Source organism: Pituophis catenifer, unplaced genomic scaffold, assembly GCF_029215685.1.
Source record: "Pituophis catenifer annectens isolate HBS135680 unplaced genomic scaffold, rPitCat1.0.hap2 SCAF_1, whole genome shotgun sequence".
NCBI lineage: Eukaryota > Metazoa > Chordata > Lepidosauria > Squamata > Colubridae > Pituophis > Pituophis catenifer.
This window is the reverse complement of record NW_027256881.1, coordinates 7,806,630-7,824,960: the sequence shown is the minus strand read 5'-3', so window position 1 is coordinate 7,824,960 and position 18,331 is coordinate 7,806,630. Positions and strand designations below refer to the sequence as shown.

At 44.7% G+C, this 18,331-nt stretch overlaps 1 protein-coding gene across 1 annotated transcript; it reads left to right on the top strand.

Annotated features, from left to right (window-relative positions):
* Positions 1 to 3,867: 3,867 nt before the first annotated feature.
* Positions 3,868 to 17,651, top strand: LYRM9 (LYR motif containing 9). The gene is made up of 4 exons (XM_070945425.1): positions 3,868 to 3,904; positions 11,883 to 12,022; positions 15,312 to 15,404; positions 17,467 to 17,651. The coding sequence occupies exons 2-4, from the start codon at positions 11,897 to 11,899 to the stop codon at positions 17,482 to 17,484; spliced, it is 237 nt and encodes a 78-aa protein (XP_070801526.1). The 5' UTR covers positions 3,868 to 3,904; positions 11,883 to 11,896; the 3' UTR covers positions 17,485 to 17,651.
* Positions 17,652 to 18,331: the final 680 nt, after the last annotated feature.

The window sequence follows — 18,331 nt, the reverse complement described above, 5'->3', positions numbered from 1 at the left end:
TAGGGTAGGGTCGGACAGGACAGGACAGGACAGGACAGGACAGGACAGGACAGGACAGGTCTTCCCTAGTGCTGCCTAACTGTAAGGAGATTAGAGCCATCTTCAGTAAAGATATGACCAACCCATGAAGGGCAGGCGTAGACAGGAGACTGAAAACTGAAGGAAACTTAAAACATCCCTGCCTTGATTTTGTTCCATATCAGATAGTCAAAGAGAAACTAGGACAGGTTTCGAGATTCTCTAATTGTACCCTTCATCAATCAAGTAGCATTGCTAGAATGGAGTCCATCTAATGTTTCTTGAGTTGACCAACCTCAAAGGGATGATGATCGTATAATCTCCCAGCAGCCCGTGACTTCATGGCCGATTAATCTTTCCTGATCTCATCTGATTCCTTGGCAGATGAGTAGGACTGGCATAGTTCCCGGAGGGAGTCCACATATCTTAGAGTTGCTAAGATTGAGAAACGTCGCTCTGTGCTATTTCACCCTCTTTTTCTGAACCTTTCTTCTTTATTTCTCAACTCTCTTCATATATTATTTTTCAGGTTTGTCTTTTAATCCTGTAAAAATCTTTAATGAATATTATAAACAGTGCTTCTAAACAAGTGCCACTAGCTTTTCTCTCATCAGTAAATCATCACGACTTGCCTTTAGTAGTGTAAATACAGGTAGTCCTTGACTTACAACAGTTCATTTAGTGACTTACAATCCTTTTTCACACTTTCGAGTGTTGCAGCTTCTCCCTGGTCACACGATGAAAATTCAGATGCTTGGCAATTGATTCATGATTTTGATGGTTGTGGTATCCCGGGGTCATGTATTCAGGGGTGGGCTGCTGGGGGTTTGCAGGGGTTTAGGACGAGTGGGTTCTAAATTTTTTTACTACCGGTTTTGTGGGCGTGGCTTGTTTTGTGGGTGTGGCTTGGAGGTCATGTGACTAAGTGGGCGTGGCTAGCTGGTCAGAGTCATTTATGGAAGGTCCTCGCACTTACGACCAGTCCTCGCACTTACGACCTGACTCATTTGTTTGCTTTTAACACTGATCAGCTGTAGGACGGCCCTTTGAAACCCGGCGGCAAGAGTTTAAACAGTTTTTTTCCCTCTAGTCATCAGCTGGGACTCAGGAGGCAGCAACAGATTGAGGGTGGGACCAAATAAAAGGTAAGAATAACGTGGGTGGGTAGAGCGGTGGGAGGGGGGGGGGAGAACTGTTTCAGTGATGTCATATTGTCACCGCTACCGGCTCAGCCGAACCGGACCGAACCGGGAGGAACCCACCACTGGTTCAGGAGAACCTCTAGTTAAGATTCTGTGCAGTTCAGAGAACCCCCAAATCCCACTCCTGGCTGGCCCTGCCCACCTCACCCCGTCCCTTCCAGGAGTCCCCACGTGGCCCGTTTTGGATGCAGGTAAGTGCAGGGTGCACGTGGAGGCTTGGGGACGGCGGAAAACAGGCCTACCAGATGTTTGGGAAGTTTGGGCCTGTTTCCGGCCTCCAGAGGGCCTCCGGAGCCTAGGGAGGCCATTTTTGCCCTCCTGGAGGCTCGAGAAAAGCCTCCGGAGAATGGGGAGGGCAAAAACGCCCCCCCCCGGGCCATGGTGCAGGAGGCCGACTAGGCCACGCCCACCATGGCCACGCCCACCCAGCAATCAGGCAGAGAACCCCTTGCTAACATTTTTGAAGCCTACCCCTGCATGTGATCATCTTTTGTGGCCTTCCGACAAGCAAAGTCAATGGGGAAGGACAGATTCACTTAACAACCGTGTTACTAACTTAACAACTGCAGTGATTGCCGTTGAGAGCTGAAGAAGCTTCTTCAAAGAAAAACCAGAAATCCAATTACCTCTTGAAAAAGCACCTTTGGGACAACCATGACCTGGATGACTGAGAATCTCCAGAGACAACTGCAGTGATTCACTTAACAACTGTGGCCCGAAAGTTCATAAAATGGGGCAAAGTTCATTTAACAAATGTCTCACTTAGCAACAAAAATTTTGGGTTCAATTGTGGTCGTAAGTCGAGGATTACCTGTACATAAACTAATAACCTCTTTACGGACGTTTTCATTCTCTAGGGATGAGGATTTATTTAGCGTATGGTTGGTCACACACATTAAAACACTTCATTTTTACAGGTTAAAAACAATTAAAACAATAAAAAGTAAGAAAACCTAAAAGGAAAACAGAAATAACATTTCAAAGTTTAATGTCGAGTTTGGAGATCCAGTCAGTAGCTGCCGTTGTTATGCAGAGGAAGTCCCTAGAATCTCCTGGATACCTTCTGTTAGGGCATTCCCTCACTATATGCTGGATAGTCTGTTGAGGGGCCCCGCAATCACATTGTGCTGAAGGTGTCTTTCCCCATTTATACAGGGAGTCAGCACACACCCCATGAGTTGTTCTAATTCTATTATATGTCACCTATATGTGTCGGGGTAGGCTAAATCCTGGAGGTATCCTACTAGGACTGATATGCTTAGAGACATCTTGGGGGGAACAGCTATTCCACGCCTCCATCCACTTTTGTGTGGTGTTCTGATGATCGGCCATCAACTTACGTGCTGTCAAGATCGGTGGATTTCTTGACTTTAATCGGCATCTTAAGAGATCAGGAATGTATCCATGTATGGGTAGAGAGGAATTTAATAGGATCTTACTATACTCCCGAATGAGAGCTTCTTGTCGTCGTAAGTGCGGGGGGAGTATGTGACTAAGAACTGGTAACCAGTAACTAGGTGTAGATTTTATGCACCCAGTAATTAGCCTCATCCGTATGGTTAAGTTGAACATCAATAAGTCCTGTATGTGAGCTGTTTATCCATACAGGTGCCCAGTATTCCGCTGCAGAGTAGCAAAGCCCGAGGGATGAGGAACTTCACTTTGATCCACTAGAGGGCGCACTGTCTCTGCCTTAGGTCTATTTTCTGCCTGGTTGCGGGCAATCTAGAGATAGAAAAAGATAACTTCCGCTTATAATAACTTTATTTGAATTTTTTTTTTCAAAATGACATAGGTCCACAGCAGCAAGTATAATATTGTTAACTATTCCTCTCCTCTTTTTCTTTCCGATTAATGTTTCCCAACCTCAGCCATTTAAAGATTTGTGGACTTTTGTGGATGGGGTATTCTGGGAATTGAAATTCACATAATGGCTAAAACACTGATTTAGACTCTGAGGATTGGGACCAGAGGTGTGTTTCAGCAGGTTCTGACCAGTTCTGGACAACCGGTAGCGGAAATTTTGAGTAGTTTGGAGAACCTGTAAATACCACCTCTGACTGGCCCTGCCCCCCATCTATTCTCTGCCTCCTGAGTCCCAGCTATGGGGATTTTGCAGTAACCTTCCCTGGAGTGGGATGGGAATGGAGATTTTACAGTATCCTTCCCCTGCCACTCCCACAAAGCCACGCCTTGCCTACCAAACCATACCCACAGAACTGGTAGTAAAAAATTTTGAAACCCACCACTGATTGGGACGGCTAAAAAACTAGTCACTCTTCTTCCCCTTTCCCTTTATAAAATTATAATATGAACCTCTAGAGCAGAGGTCTTCAAACTTGGCAGCTTTAAGACTTGTGGACTTCAACTCCCAGAATTCTCCAGCCAGCTCCAGCTGGATGGAGAATTCTGGGAGTTGAAGTCCACAAGTCTTAAAGCTGCCAAGTTTGAAGACCTCTGCTCTAGTCTAGAGCAATCTTATTCAATCTTGACAACGTTAAGATGTGTGTGGACTTCAACTCCCAGAATTCCCCAGACAGCATGGTATATGATGGAAAGAGGGGTGGATGGTTCCTCTACCTTATTCCTATCTCTATGTTATTCTTATCTCTATGTTTGTCCAAAGACGACTTGCATAGACCGGCTGGAAAGCCAGTATTGCGCATGCGTCCCGAGGAGGCTGGGTAAGAGAATTTACAAAGGTTGCAAGAAGGAGCTGCAATGCGCGGGGGTCGTTTGGGGAGCGGGCGTAGGGCGTAAATTGGGAAGGCTGCAGAAAAATGCATGCTGGATGAAAGCAAAAAATTAAATTGTCGTCCCAAATGCCCAGGAGACTGCTAGGCAGCCCGGCCCTGCAAAAAGAGGCGCTTTTTATATAAACTGTGGGGGAATTCTGATTTAGTACATTTCTATTGCTCAAGTTTTGCTGAGATTTTGTGGCTTCGCCCCTTCACATTACATGAAATCTCGCCAAGAGCTCGTGAAGATTAGGAGAAAAAGAAATGCCAAAGTCATAAGACTGGGGCAAAGAGGTTTATATATATATATAGTTTATATATATATATAGTTTATATATAGGATTATATATATATATATATATATATATATATATATATATATATATATATATATATAGGTTTATATATATATATAGTTTATATATATATATAGTTTGCAGACCCTTCACATATATATGTGAAGGGTCTGCAAACTGACAGTACAGATAGTCCTCGACTTACAAGAGTTCATTTAGTGACCATTCAAAGTTAGGACCATTTTTCACCCGACCCTTGCAACATCCACGTGGTCACCACATGATCAAAACTCAGACTTTGGCAGTTGGCTCACATTTATGACAGTTGCAGTGTCCCGGGGTCATATGTTCCCCTTCGGTGACCTCCTGACAAGCATAGTCAGTGAAGAAGCCAGATTTGCTTAACAAGGGATTCACTTAACAGCCATGGCAAGAAAGGTCATAAAATGGGGCAAAACTCACTTAAGTGTCACTTAGCAACTGAAATTTTGGGGTCAGTCGTGGTCGTAAGTTGAGGACTACTTGTACTTTCTCTCTACCTTAAAGAATAGATGTGGCACAGAGCAGATTTCCAAGAGGCGGAAATGTTGCTACTTGTTTTAAAATCCAGAACTCCGTTTTAAGTAAAAATGTTCATCTCGGAATAATTGGATATAAAACTTCCCACATTAGTATGAGAAGTCAAGGGTAGACAAGAAAGTATGTATATGGAAGTGCATGGGTGCAAAACTAGCCTTCCCTCCAATACAGTCCTTAACTTACAACCGTTCGTTTAATGCCTGAAGTTACAACGGCACTAAAAAAGGTGACTTATGACCATTTTTCACACTTAACAACAACTGCAGCATCCCCAAGGTCACGCCATCAAAATTCAGATGCTTGGCAACCATTTATAATGGTTGTATTGTCCTGGCATCATGTGATCCGGGGTGAAATCCAGCAGGTTCTGACAGGTTCTGGAGAACCGGTAGCGGAAATTTTGAGTAGTTCGGAGAACCGGCAAATACCACCTCTGGCTGGCCCCAGAGTGGGGTGGGAATGGAGATTTTGCAATACCCTTCCCCCGGGAGTGAGGAGGGAATGGGGATTTTGCAGTATCCTTCCCCTGGAGTGAGGAGGGAATGGGGATTTTGCAGTATCCTTCCCCCGGGAGTGAGGAGGGAATGGGGATTTTGCAGTATCCTTCCCCTGGAGTGAGGAGGGAATGGGGATTTTGCAGTATCCTTCCCCTGGAGTGAGGAGGGAGTGGGGATTTTGTAGTATCCTTCCCCTGGAGTGAGGAGGGAATGGGGGTTTTGCAGTATCCTTCCCCTGAAGTGAAAAGGGAATGGGGATTTTGCAGTATCCTTCCCCTGGAGTGAGGGAATGGGGTTTTGCAGTATCCTTCCCCCAGGAGTGAGGGAGGGAATGGGGATTTTGCAGTATCCTTCCTCTGGAGTGAGGATGGAATGGAGATTTTGCAGTATCCTTACCCTGCCATGCCTACCAAGCCACACCCACCAAGCCCACCAAGCCACGCCCACAGAACCGGTAGTAAAAAAAATTGGATTTCACCACTGATGTGATCCCCTTTTGCAACCTTATGACAAGCAAAGCCAGTAAGGAAACCAGCTTCACTTAACAACTGTATTACTAACTTAAGAACTGCAGTGATGCACTTAGCAACTGTGGCAAGAAAGGTCATAAAAATGGAGCAAAACTCACTTAAGAGTTACCTTGCTTGGCAACAGAAATGTTGGCTCAATTGTGGTCCTACATCTCAGTGGCTAAGACACTGGGCTTGTCGATCAGAAAGGTCGGCAGTTCAGTGGTTCAAATCCCAAGTACAGGTCTGCGTGAGCAGGGGGTTGGACTAGATGACCTCCAAGGTCCCTTCCAACCCTGTTACTGTTACTGACTGCCTGTAAAGCTAATAGGAGCAAACAGGCTATTTTGGGAACTGCATTTCAGTCCTTGCTCTTTCTTCTCAAAATCTTTTTTTTTTTGTTAATGGTTCACTCTTCTTTAGATAATTCCCCCAGGTACAGTAATTGTCCCCGTCTTTACATAAAGTTGCTTCCTACTCTTCCTTTTTAGCTCAGCACCATGAGTCATGTAGGAAAAAAAGGGAGGCAGCCCACAGATCTTGAGCTGTGGGTTCTAAAGTGAGAAAATGTGACATTTGCATGGCAAAAATCAAGTTTTGTGTGTAGGATACATGAATTAGATAGTTAATCCTGCGGAATTGGGACCGGCAGCCAATCAGATGAAGAGCAGGGACAAAAAAAAAAAATATTCCAAGGTGGGTGTCGGTTCAGAGTTCCTTTAGAAAAATGGGTGGCTTTTATAGGTTTGCTTATTAAAGTGATAAGGGCGATATCGCCCACACACAAAATTTATTTATTATTTATTTATTAGTCCAATTTATATGCCGCCCTTCTCCGTAGACTTAGGGCGGCTTACAATGCATTATAGCAATAGCCTGCATACTTTTTTGTATATACCTGCTTATTAGGGCTTTCGGGCCCCCCCTAAGCGGTGTGATTCTATACAAAGCTGGCTTATTGCCCCCACAATACGGGTCCTCAATTTACCTACCTCGAAAGGATGGAAGGCTGAGTCAACCTTGAGCCTGGTGAGATTCAAACTTGCACTAATTGCAGGCAGCTGGCAGCTAAGTGCTAGCACTTAACAGCAGTTTAGTCTGCTGCACCACCGAGGCTCTTACATCCATCCGTCTACTTTTGCACTCTAGATGTATTTGCTGCATGACTTTTAATACTGTTGGAAGAAATGTATATCTGGGTTCAATACCAAGTGGGAAGAAAGACACTGGAAACATGGAAGCTGTTTGGAAAGATGGTTTAATGGTGGGCAGGACCACATGGTTTGAGATCCTGGGCAATTGAGCACCTGGGAGAGGGGTGGGGGAGGAAGAGAGAGAGAAAGAGACCCTCTCTTGCGCTTTGAACTTATTTCCTGTTCCTGTGAAAGAAATGTATTCTGATTGGTTGTCAGACTGCAATGGGGCCATGCCGGGGTAACTTTGTAGGTTGTCTTGAGTCCCAGGCTTGGTTGAACCTTGCTGGGTGATGCAATCTCCCCAGATGCCATGGGGTGAGTTCTGTTGCTAGATGGGTAGAACAAATGAGTAGTAAATCAGAGCTGGTTTTAGATAATAATCCCTCCAAATTGTGTTTGGCCTTGTCGTACTAATTCATTTCTTATTACATTTTTTACTGCCATATTTCCCAAGAACACTTGGATGAACCTTGTTAAAATATTGCAATAACGTTATAAATCAGTGTATTAAAAATACACGGTTTTGCTCACCACACTATCAAAAACACGTTGAGACTTTAGAAAGAGTGCAGAGAAGAGCAACAAAAATGATTAGGGGGCTGGAGGCTAAAACATATGAAGAACGGTTGCAGGAATTGGGTATGTCTAGTTTAATGAAAAGAAGGACTAGGGGAGACATGATAGCAGTCTTCCAATATCTCAGAGGCTGCCACAAAGAAGAGGGAGTCAAGCTATTCTCCAAAGCACCTGAGGGCAGGACAAGAAGCAATGGGTGGAAACTAATCAAGGAGAGAAACAACCTAGAACTAAGGAGAAATTTCCTGACAGTGAGAACAATTAATCAGTGGAACAACTTGCCTCCAGAAGTTGTGGATGCTGCAACATTGGAGGTTTTTAAGAAGAGATTGGACAGCCATTTGTCCTGAATGGCATAGGCATAGGGTCCTCTGCTTGGTCAGGGGGTTGGAATAGAAGACCTCCAAGGTCCCTTCCAACTTTTGTTATTCTGTTATTCTGTTAAAAATAGTTCAGCAGTAGAATTAAAACTGATATGAATTGGTGTCCAGCAGCAGGATGCTGAGACCTAGATACCTTCTGAATAGCTCCATTTTCAGATCTCCCTGAAGCTCAGGGAGCAAAGGTGCCATTCATATCTCTAAAGGTAAAGGTAAAGGTTCTCCCGCACATGCGTGTTAGTTGTTTCTGACTCTAGGGGGTGGTGCTCATTTCTGTTTCTAAGCCGAAGAGCCAGCACTGTCCGAAGACGTCTCTGTGGTCATGTGACTAAATGCCGAAGGCGCACGGAACGCTGTTACCTTCCCACCAAAGGTGGTCCCTATTTTCCTACTTGCATTTTTTACGTGCTTTCGAACTGCTAGGTTGGCAGAAGCTGGGACAAGTAGCGGGAGCTCACCCTATTACACGGCACTAGGGATTCGAACCACTGAACTGCCAACCTGATCAACAAGTTCAGTGTCTTATCCACTGAGCCACCGCGTCCTTTTCATATCTCTAGCTATGGGTTATTCCAAAGGATGGCTTTTATTCTATTTAGTGACCATTCAAAGATACATCACTGAAAAAAAGTAACTTATGACCATTTTTCACAGTTACAACCTTTGTAGCATCCCCACGGTCATGTGATCAAAATTCAGATGCTTGGCAACTGGTTCATAGTACTTATGTGTGTCCTGACATACGGCATTCTTGCATGGTATGGGAGCAGCTCTGTAGCGGACAAAAAAGCTCTACAGAGAATCATTAAAACTGCCCAGAATATCATCAGACTCCAGGTACCAGTCCTGGATGACATCTTCGAATCTCGCTGTTTGAGAAAGTTGCAGAACATTCTCAGAGACTCTTCCCATCCTGCTTACAATCTTTTTGGACTGTTGCCTTCTGGCAGAAGATACAGAACAATTAAAACTTGGACCACACGTTTTCTGAATAGTTTTTATCCCAGAGCTATAATTGCACTCAACAATGAACTAAAGGGCCACCATCAGTGAGCTGTTGGACAGCATTACTTGGTCTGTTGTGTGGATGTTTAGGTGGTTTAGAGGTGGGGAATTTGTGGTGAGTAGGGGTGTGTTTGGGGATTGTTATGTGTGTTGTACCTGGTCTTTGGGTGTTAAATGAATTTCGTTGTATGGGTATACTGTGTATACACGTACAATGACAATAAAGTTATTATTATTATGACCATGGCTGGGTCATGTTTTGTGACCTACTGATAAGCCAAATCAATGGGGAAACTAGATTCACTTAACAACCAGGCTACTAACTCATCAACTGCAGTGATTCACTTAACAACTGTGGCAAGAAAGATCATAAAATGGGACAAAGCCCACCTAACAAATATCTCGCTTAACGACAGAAATTTTGGGCACAATTGTGGTCGTAAGTCGAGGACTACCTGTAGTCTGCTTACCAGAAGGACAAGGGGGGAAGGTGAGAGAGTCCAGCAGTCAGAGACCGGTATGAATGCCTTAGGAAATTGCTCTTTGACTCAAACGGATCTGAACCGCAGAAAGAAATGCTTCTTGTTTATAGGCTATTTAAAGAGAAAATTCACAAGAAGGATTGTGAGAATGCAGCATGTTGAGTCATTTCCTTACAACCACAAAGCCCTCGTGACTAACCAGACTTGGAAGCTTTTCAACACAAGGACCCACAACACTGAGGTGGCACATGAGGAGCAGTTTGTACCAATTAATATGTGGGCTACTTCATTAGAATTAGAATTATTCATTTATTGGCCAAGTGCAATTGGAAACACAAGGAATTTGTCTTTGGTGCATATGCTCTCTGTACGTAAAAAGAAAAGATGCATTCATCAAGAATCATAAGGTACAACACTTAATGATAGTCATAGGGAACAAATAAGCAATCAAATCATATTAGGAAACAGTCAATATGAATCTTAAGGATACCAGCAACAAGGTGACAGTCATACAGTCATACGTGGGAGGAGATGGCTGATATCTTGGTATAGATACAGATTAAGAGTTGGAAGGGACCTTGTAGGTCATCTAGTCCAACCCCCCACCCAAGCAGACCCTTCACCATTTTTGACAGATGGCAGTCCAGTCTCTGGTTGAAATCTTCCAGTGATGAAGCTCCCATAACTTCCAAAGGCAACTTCTGTTCCATTGGTTGATTGTTCTCACTGTCAGAAAATTTCTCTTTATTTCCAGGTTAAATCTCTTCTTGATCAGTTTCCATCCATTGTTCCTTGTCTGGCCTTCAGGTGCTTTGGAAAAGAGCTTGACCCCTCCTCTCTGTGGCAGATCCTCAAATATTGGAAGGCTACTATCATGTCTCCCCTGGTCCTTCTCTTCACTAGACTAGCCATGCCCAGTTCTTGCAACCATTCTTCATATGTTTTAGCCTCCAGTCCCCTTTTCATCTTGGTTGCTCTTCTCTGTATTCTTTCTAGAGCTCTTCGTCCTATTCCTCAAGGTCATTCCTTCTGCCCATTATAGCAACATTTCAACTCCCATCACCCTCTGCTCTGTGGCTTATGGGATGCCCACGGAGGTCGTGCCTATTGCAAAAGACTGGCTGTGTTCCCAAAGAATTTCAAAATGTAAATAATGCATGGCCACAAATTGAGTCTTTTTCTCTTACTAAACTGCATTATCTGGTGCATAAAGATGCAACATACTGCAACTTTGCAATTTTGAGTCAGAAATAGCCAATCACTGTGCAGGCTAAGAACTCTGGGAATTGTAGTGCATGGAGTTCAGGAGGCCCAAGGCAAGGAAGGTTCTTTCAAATCCTTATAGTGGCATATGAGCTCTTGATTTCAGCCACAACCTCAAGATATCCCTTGGCTGCTGATTCCATGATCTACACCAGGGATGTCGAACTCGATTTCATTGAGAGCCGCATCAGGATTGTGTTTAACCTCGTGGGGGAGGGGCTGTGTGTGTGTGGCCAGGGTGGGCATGACCACCTCGACGTTACTTGTGTTGGGGGCGCTATGGCGGCCCAAGCTTTCTACCAGTGAAAATGGGCTCCTGAGCTCCGTTTTCGCTTGCAGAGGCGCTGTCTGTTGTGGTCCGCCAGCAGCCTGCGGAGCTGGCAGCGGAGTCAGACAGTGAGGAGGCTGGGGAGGACCATGGGCCAATCCTGGAGTCTGGGGAAGGCCCGGATGAGGGCTCTGCGTTGGAGGCAGAGATGGGGCCAGGGCCATCTGGGAGTGATGTGCGGACTCCGGAGCCTCCAGAGTTGGACAGTAGAGAGGCAGAGGAACAGGAGGAGCCTGTTCCTAGTGCACGCATGTGCAGAGCTGCCAGAAGGCAAGAGCAGCTAAAGCAAAAGGGACGACTCAGGAGTAAGGCCAGGAGACGATTGGCCCCTCCCATAAGGCTTAAAAGAGAAACAAAGGCACTTGGGGGCCTTTTGCAGGAAAGCAACATTGCTAACTCTGTTTCCAGTTAGCATCTCTTGTTTGTTTCTGAACTTCATGGGGCTTTGCCAAGTAAGGCCTTTGGCAGGGTGTCAAAGAAGCTAAAGGTTGGTGATTATCCCAAAGGACTTCTTCCGAAGGACTTGTTTTGCAACTAGTTGGGACTCAGTTGGGAATGAACATAATTCTCAGCTTTTACAATAAAATAGGATTATATTTATATAACCCTATTTTATAGTTTATATTTATATTCTTTGCTCTTTCCAGGGCGGCCTTGCAGGGCCAGATCTAAGCACCCCGTGGGCTGGATCCAGCCCCCAGGCCTTGAGTTTGACACCCCTGATCTACACCTTCTCTGTTGCAGGCATCGGGGTTTCTTGGGCAATCTAGAAGGGGATTGAGCTTCATCATGTTGTCTTCTTTCTTTCCATAGTTGATGGGTGGAAGATGGCTCCTCTCCCAGGGGCAGAATTGGTGAAGACCCCTCTACAGTTGTACCGCTACCTGCTCCGTTGCTGCAGGGTCCTTCCTGAAAAAAACCTCCAGGATCATTACAAGCACACAATCCAACAGGTATGGAGAGTGGCGTCCCTGTGGTTTTCCTTGGTGGCCTTTTCTGAAGTTGATCTGGACCAGTGTTTCTCAATCTGAGCAACTTTAAGACCTTTGGACTTCAATCCCTAGAACTACCCAGCTTCTGGGAGTTGAGGTCCACTGGTTTTAAAGTTCCTGAGTAAAACCGGTCTACACCTTCCAATCGTAGAGCGATGGATCTGGGAAACATGCAGCGTGCTTTATGGCTGCATAGAGCTTACTCAGGTTCTGAGGTAGCCCACTTTACTATTGGTGGAGGTTGTGTCCTAGCAACGGAGCCCTCTGTCTCATTTGCAACCTGTTGTTGGGCAAGGCCAAAGTGAGATCAAACTGCTCTATCATGAAAGTGGGGTGTTCCCACACCAAAAAACTGAGAAGAAGTAGAGTCATTCCGTTCTGATGCTATTTTGCATGGAGAAGTCATCTTTGGAAGGTCAACCTTCTCCAGTTGGATCTCACGCCTCATTCCACCACCACCCCATCGCCTTATTGGTTACATAAGGTTAGGATTAGGGAAGGGGAAAAAAACCCAGTTGCTATTTTGGTCATCAGAAATAATTTCTGTTGTCAAATGTCTTTCTTCCTTCCTCTTGGGCCCTGATTACTCATGTCTCTGCTGGCTTAGTGTGGTTGTGTAGACTTTCAGACGGCTGGATGAAAGGCACCAGCAGCTGATCTCTCTCTCTCTCTCTCTCTCTCCCCCATCTCTCTCCCTCCCTCCCTCCCTCCCCCCATCTATCACACACCCAGAAGGATCTATACATGGCTTTGTCATATCAACTTCTTCGCTTCTCTAACAGCATCCAATAGCTACCTATTGGAAGGGCCTTCTCCCTGGTGGCTCCCTCTCTCTGGAACATCATTTCCCCAGAGATTAGAACAGCCACCACTCTAATTCTCTTCCGGAAGGCGCTGAAGACCTGGTTCTGCCAGCGGGCCTGGGGAACCCAGAGTGGGATGGAGTCCATTCAATGGCTCGTGTGATTGGCTGTTGCTGAGGCGGGAGGTGGGGGATGATTTTATTACATTAATTTATTTGGGTTTTTTTTAATTAGTTTTACTCTTTTTAAATATGGTTTTTATATTCTGTAAGCCGCCTTGAGTCGCCATGGGCGAATAGGCGACAATATAAAAGAAAGAAAGAAAGAAAGAAAGAAAGAAAGAAAGAAAGAAAGAAAGAAAGAAAGAAAGAAAGAAAGAAAGAAAGAAATAGAAAGGAAGGAAGGAAGGAAGGAAGAAAGAAAGGAATATTGTTCCTCAGGATGGCTCTTCTCGACCTGGTTCCTGATGCTCAGAAGAGCAATGCAGTGGAACTAATGGTTTTTCAAAATTTATTCACAGTTTGATGATACAGCTAGGCTCTGTGTGGCTTACAAAATCAGAAATGTAATATGGATGGCTTAAAAAAGAAAAAAAGTCTAGAAAAAGCACCACACAGACCACTAGACCAAACATCTCTTAAGGGGGCCATCCCTGCTCTTGCCCAAGGCCTAGAGCAGGGGTGTCCAACCTTGGCCAACTTTTAAGATTTGTGGGATGCAATGCAATTGCCTGAATTCCTCAGCCAGCATGTTGAGGCTGAAGCCCACAGTTGCCCCTGACCTTGAGGAAGAGCCAAACGTAGCTAGGGTGGGAGATAAACAAATCTCATCTTGGTCCAGAGGACAGCTACTACAATAGAGAAGGCCCATTTTTGGAGAAACCTATCGGTAACCACAGCAGCTTGCAAAACAGAGGTGTGCACGGTACCCTGTCCATAAGTGCCCATGCTGATGCTTTCTGGACCAAACACAGCTTCCAAGCAGTCTCCAAGGTCAGCGCTATCTAGGGATGGGCTTCAAAAATTTTAGCAAGGGGTTCTATGCCCAGTTGCTGGGTGGGTGTGGCCATGATGGGCATGGCCTAGTCGGCCTCCTGCACCATGGCGGGTGTGTGTGTGTACATTTTTGACCTCCCCGGGCTTCAGAGGCTTTTTTTGAGCCTCCAGGAGGGCAAAAACGTCCTCCCCAGGCTCCAGAGGCCCTCTGGAGGCCAGAAATGGGCCCATTTCCACCCTTCCCAAACTTCCGGTAGGTGAAAATGGCCTCCCCAGACTCCGGAGGCCCTCTGACGGCCAGAAATGGGCCTGTTTTCACCCTCCCCGAGCCTCTGTGCGCGCCCTGCACTTACCTGCATCCAAAATGGGCTGTGTGGGGGTTCCTGGGAGGGGAGGGGAGGGGAGGGGTGGGTGGAGCCAGCTAGGAGTGGGATTTGGGGGTTCTCCAAACTGCACAGAATTTTAGCTAGAGGTTCTCCTGAACCCTGCGAACCCCCAGCAACCCACCCTTGGCTCTATCTTGAATAAGATGTCTACCTCCCACCTTATGGACAAGAGGAAAGGAGAAAAAGAGGGATGAGCTCAAGTTAGAGTATGGGAGCGTCCATGGGGGCTTCCTCCTCTTGCTGCTTTACAACCTGCTGTCTATTCTCCAAGGGCCCTACCATCTTAAGGACTAAAAACTTTTTTCATCTCCCTTACAAGGTAGTTGAAAATAAAATGAGGTGTGGTCTATAAATTGTTCTGGTTATTCCATCATCTGTGGCAAAGTAGTGGTCACTAGGACTCTGGCCCCTTTAATGAAAGGTTTTTAATTAATTAATTACATTTATATGCTGTCCATCTCACCAAGCAGTGTGGTGGCCAAGAGGTGGCGCTCTCGCTTCACAATCAAGAGGCTGTGAGTTCGATCCTAAGTAGCGGCAGATATTTCTCTCTCTGGGCGCAAAGAGAAAATATTTGCTGTGAACTCCATGTAGCTGCCAGGAAGGGCATCCAGTGGCAGTTAAGAAGCAAAAAAGAAATCCAGCCTGTAAACGCTCAGCTCCATTCAGTCCACCCTGATGCAAGGGATTAGAGGGTCATTGAAAATATATTTTAAAAAAAGAAATTTCCTGACAGTTAGAACAATTAATCCATGGAACAGCTTGCCTCCAGAAGTTGTGAATGTTCCAACACTGGAAGTTTTGAAGTAGATGTTGGATAACCATTTGTCTGAAGTGGTGGAGGGTTTCCTGCCTAAGCAGGGGGTTGGACTAGAAGACCTCCAAGGTCCCTTCCGACTCTGTTATTCTATATATGCTGTCCACGTCACCAATAAGCTTGCCCTCCTGTCTGAATTGTCTGAGTATATATCCTTAACCGCTCCCATCACCAACTGTATGAGCCATTGCTGGCTACTTTACTGACACGTGGCAAGGATAATTGATTTATAGAATTGTCTATTTACAGAGTTTCAAAGTTCATGCCGATGAAGATAGTCCTGAGAGGATTAAGCAGATTATTAAAAGGGCGATCCAAGATGCTGACTGGGTGATGGACAAAGTAAGTGGTCTGTATTCTATTATCTTTGCCAGATGAAATTTTGGCCTTGGTTCTGCATAAATGAGGATTATTTATTTATTGGTTCGATTTATATGCCGCCCTTCTCCGGAGACTCAGGGCGGCTTACAATGCGTTAAGCAATAGCCTTCATACTTTTGTATATACCTGCTTAGTAGGGCTTTCGCCCCCCACCCCCAAAGCGGTGTTCTTTTTTATACAAAGTCAGCTTATTGCCCCCACAATCCGGGTCCTCATTTTACCTACCTCGAAAGGATGGAAGGCTGAGTCAACCTTGAGCCTGGTGAGATTCGAACTTGCAATAATTGCAAGCAGCTGGTGTTACTTAACAGCACTTTAGTCTGCTGCGCCACCAAGGCTCAGCAGACCTGTATACTCCACCCCATCTTTTTCCTTTCAAATCCGAATTGTTGCACTGCACCAGTGGTGAAATCTAAAATTTGTTACTACCGGTTCTGTGGGCGTGGCTTGGTGGTGGTGGTGGTAATGTGACTGGGTGGGCGTGGCCAACTCTTTTTTTTTACTTTTAAAAGCATTTTTTTCTACAACCTTAAGAGGTTGCAGAAAAAAAATCCTTTTAGAAGCCTCTGACGATCAAGCAACTCAGCTGGGATCGTTAGAGGGTTTTAAAGGCTTTTTTTTTTTTCCTACAACCTCTTCGGCCAAAGAGGTTGTAGAAAAAATACTTTTAAAAGCCTCTGACGATATCAGCTGAGCCGCGCAATCATCAGAGCTTTTTTATTTACTTTTAAAAGCATTTTTTCGGCCGAAGAGGTTGTACAAAAAATGCTTTTAAAAGTAAAAAAAACAGCTTCTGATGATCGCGCAGCTCAGCTGGGCATGGGGGGGGCGCAGGGATTTTTGCTACCGGTTCTCCGAACCACCTGCCACCATCGCTACCAGATCGGGCAATCCGGTCCGAACCGGGAACATCTCACCCCTGCATTGTACCATTCAGCAGTCTATGAATATAACAAGTTTTATAACGAAGTTGTGGGATTGGCCTGGTTGACTTTGTTTTAGCAAACATGCTACTGTGTTTCCCCGAAAATAAGACCCTGTGTTATATTTTTTTGAACCCTGAAATAAGCACTTGGCCTTATTGCCATGCACTCAAAAGCCCAATTGGGCTTATTATCAGGGGATGTCTTGTTTTGGGGGAAATAGGGTAGTATAAAATGCCAGTTTGGCATTAACTTGGTTTTCGGGATCTTTTTGTGCCTAGCTTGTTGTGTAATGTAACCAAACCATCCAGGTTTCATGACTAACTACAGTACTTGGTCTAAAGACCATATGCAAGTTTTTCAGGTCTCATAGGAAACGGCTTTGTACCTGAATGATTTTTATATAAACTTAATAAAATATTACACAGATAGAGGATAGATAAGGTAGCAAGTTAGCTAGGTAAGATAGATAAGCTAGTTAGATGTGTGTGTGTGTGTGAGGGGGGGGAAACTGTTGGTGTTGGTCTATTTATTAATATTTTATTGATTATAATATAGGGACGCAGTGGCTCAGTGGCTAAGACGCTGAGCTTGTCAATTGAAAAGTTGGCAGTTCAGCGGTTCGAATCCCTAGTGCCGCGTAACGGGGTGAGTTCCTGTTACTTGTCGCAGCTTCTGCCAACCTAGCAGTTCGAAAGCACATAAAAAATGCAAGTAGAAAAATAGGGACCATCTTTGGTGGGAAGGTAACAGTGCGCCTTTGCTGTTTAGTCATGCCGATCACATGGCCACGGAGACGTCTTCGGACAGTGCTGGCTCTTCGGCTTTGAAACGGAGATGACCACCGCCCCCTAGAGTCGGGAACGATTAACACATATGTGCGAAGGGAACCTTATTGAGTATAAACTCCAAAAGGTTGGGACAATCACGGCCTAGTAGTTGATTGAGAATCTCTGTAGACATTGATTGTAAAGATTAACTATTAATTTGATTTAATTTGATTAGTATTAGTATTAGTATTATTAATGCACAGTACTAATTTTCTTTATCCATCTTTGGACTTTTCTTCCCTCTCTTCCTTCCACCCTTTCCCTTTTTAGTATAAGAAACCAAAGTAAAGGAGAAACAGTTGGTGGAGAAATGAAGATTGTTTCTTAAAGCAATTAGATTGAAGAAACCAGTTTGTGACAGTAGCCGGTTCATTGGAAGAGGAAAAACTCAATAAGGACTTCGTTGCTATTGAAGATCAACTTTTAATAAATAAGGGATAAGCTATCTAGAGCAACTGATCTTTAGTAACTGAATTTTCTGAGCTGAAATAACATGGCCTCTACAGGGCCTATACAGGGCCTGGTCATCATGAGGTTGCGTTTCCACAAGACATATTCAATGTTTCCACAGGATTTAGATCTATGGTCTGTTATCAACCCTGGTTTATGTCGGTAGCATGTTGGCAGCATGCAGGAAAATGGATTAATTTTGGACCGAGGGCTGCTCTTTCCCTGAAAGCTATATTAAAATCAAGTTTTGATTTGCCTCAAGTGCTGCTGATTTCATTGCTGGATACTCTGTGCCATACATTCATCCTTCCCATTCACTTCTGATTTTGTTTTCTTTTTAATTTTAATTTTCTTTTTTTAAAAAATGTCAGAAATAAATTCACATTTTTCTTATTTTTTCTTTTTCTTTTTTGGATAAATGGTGTCTTGATGCTGAGAAGTGAAATGGATCCAAGAGACTGAGTTCTAGTCCCGCCTTAGACATGAAAGCTGGCTGAGTGATTTTTGGGCCAATCATCAGGAGATGATGGGTTCTAGTCCCGCCTTAGGCGTGAAAGCCGACTGGGTGACTTTGGGGCAATCATCAGGACACCGTGAGTTCTAATCCCGCCTGAGGTGTGAAAGCGGACTAAGTGGCTCTTGGGCCAATCATCAGGATACTGTGAGTTCTAATCCCTCCTTAGGC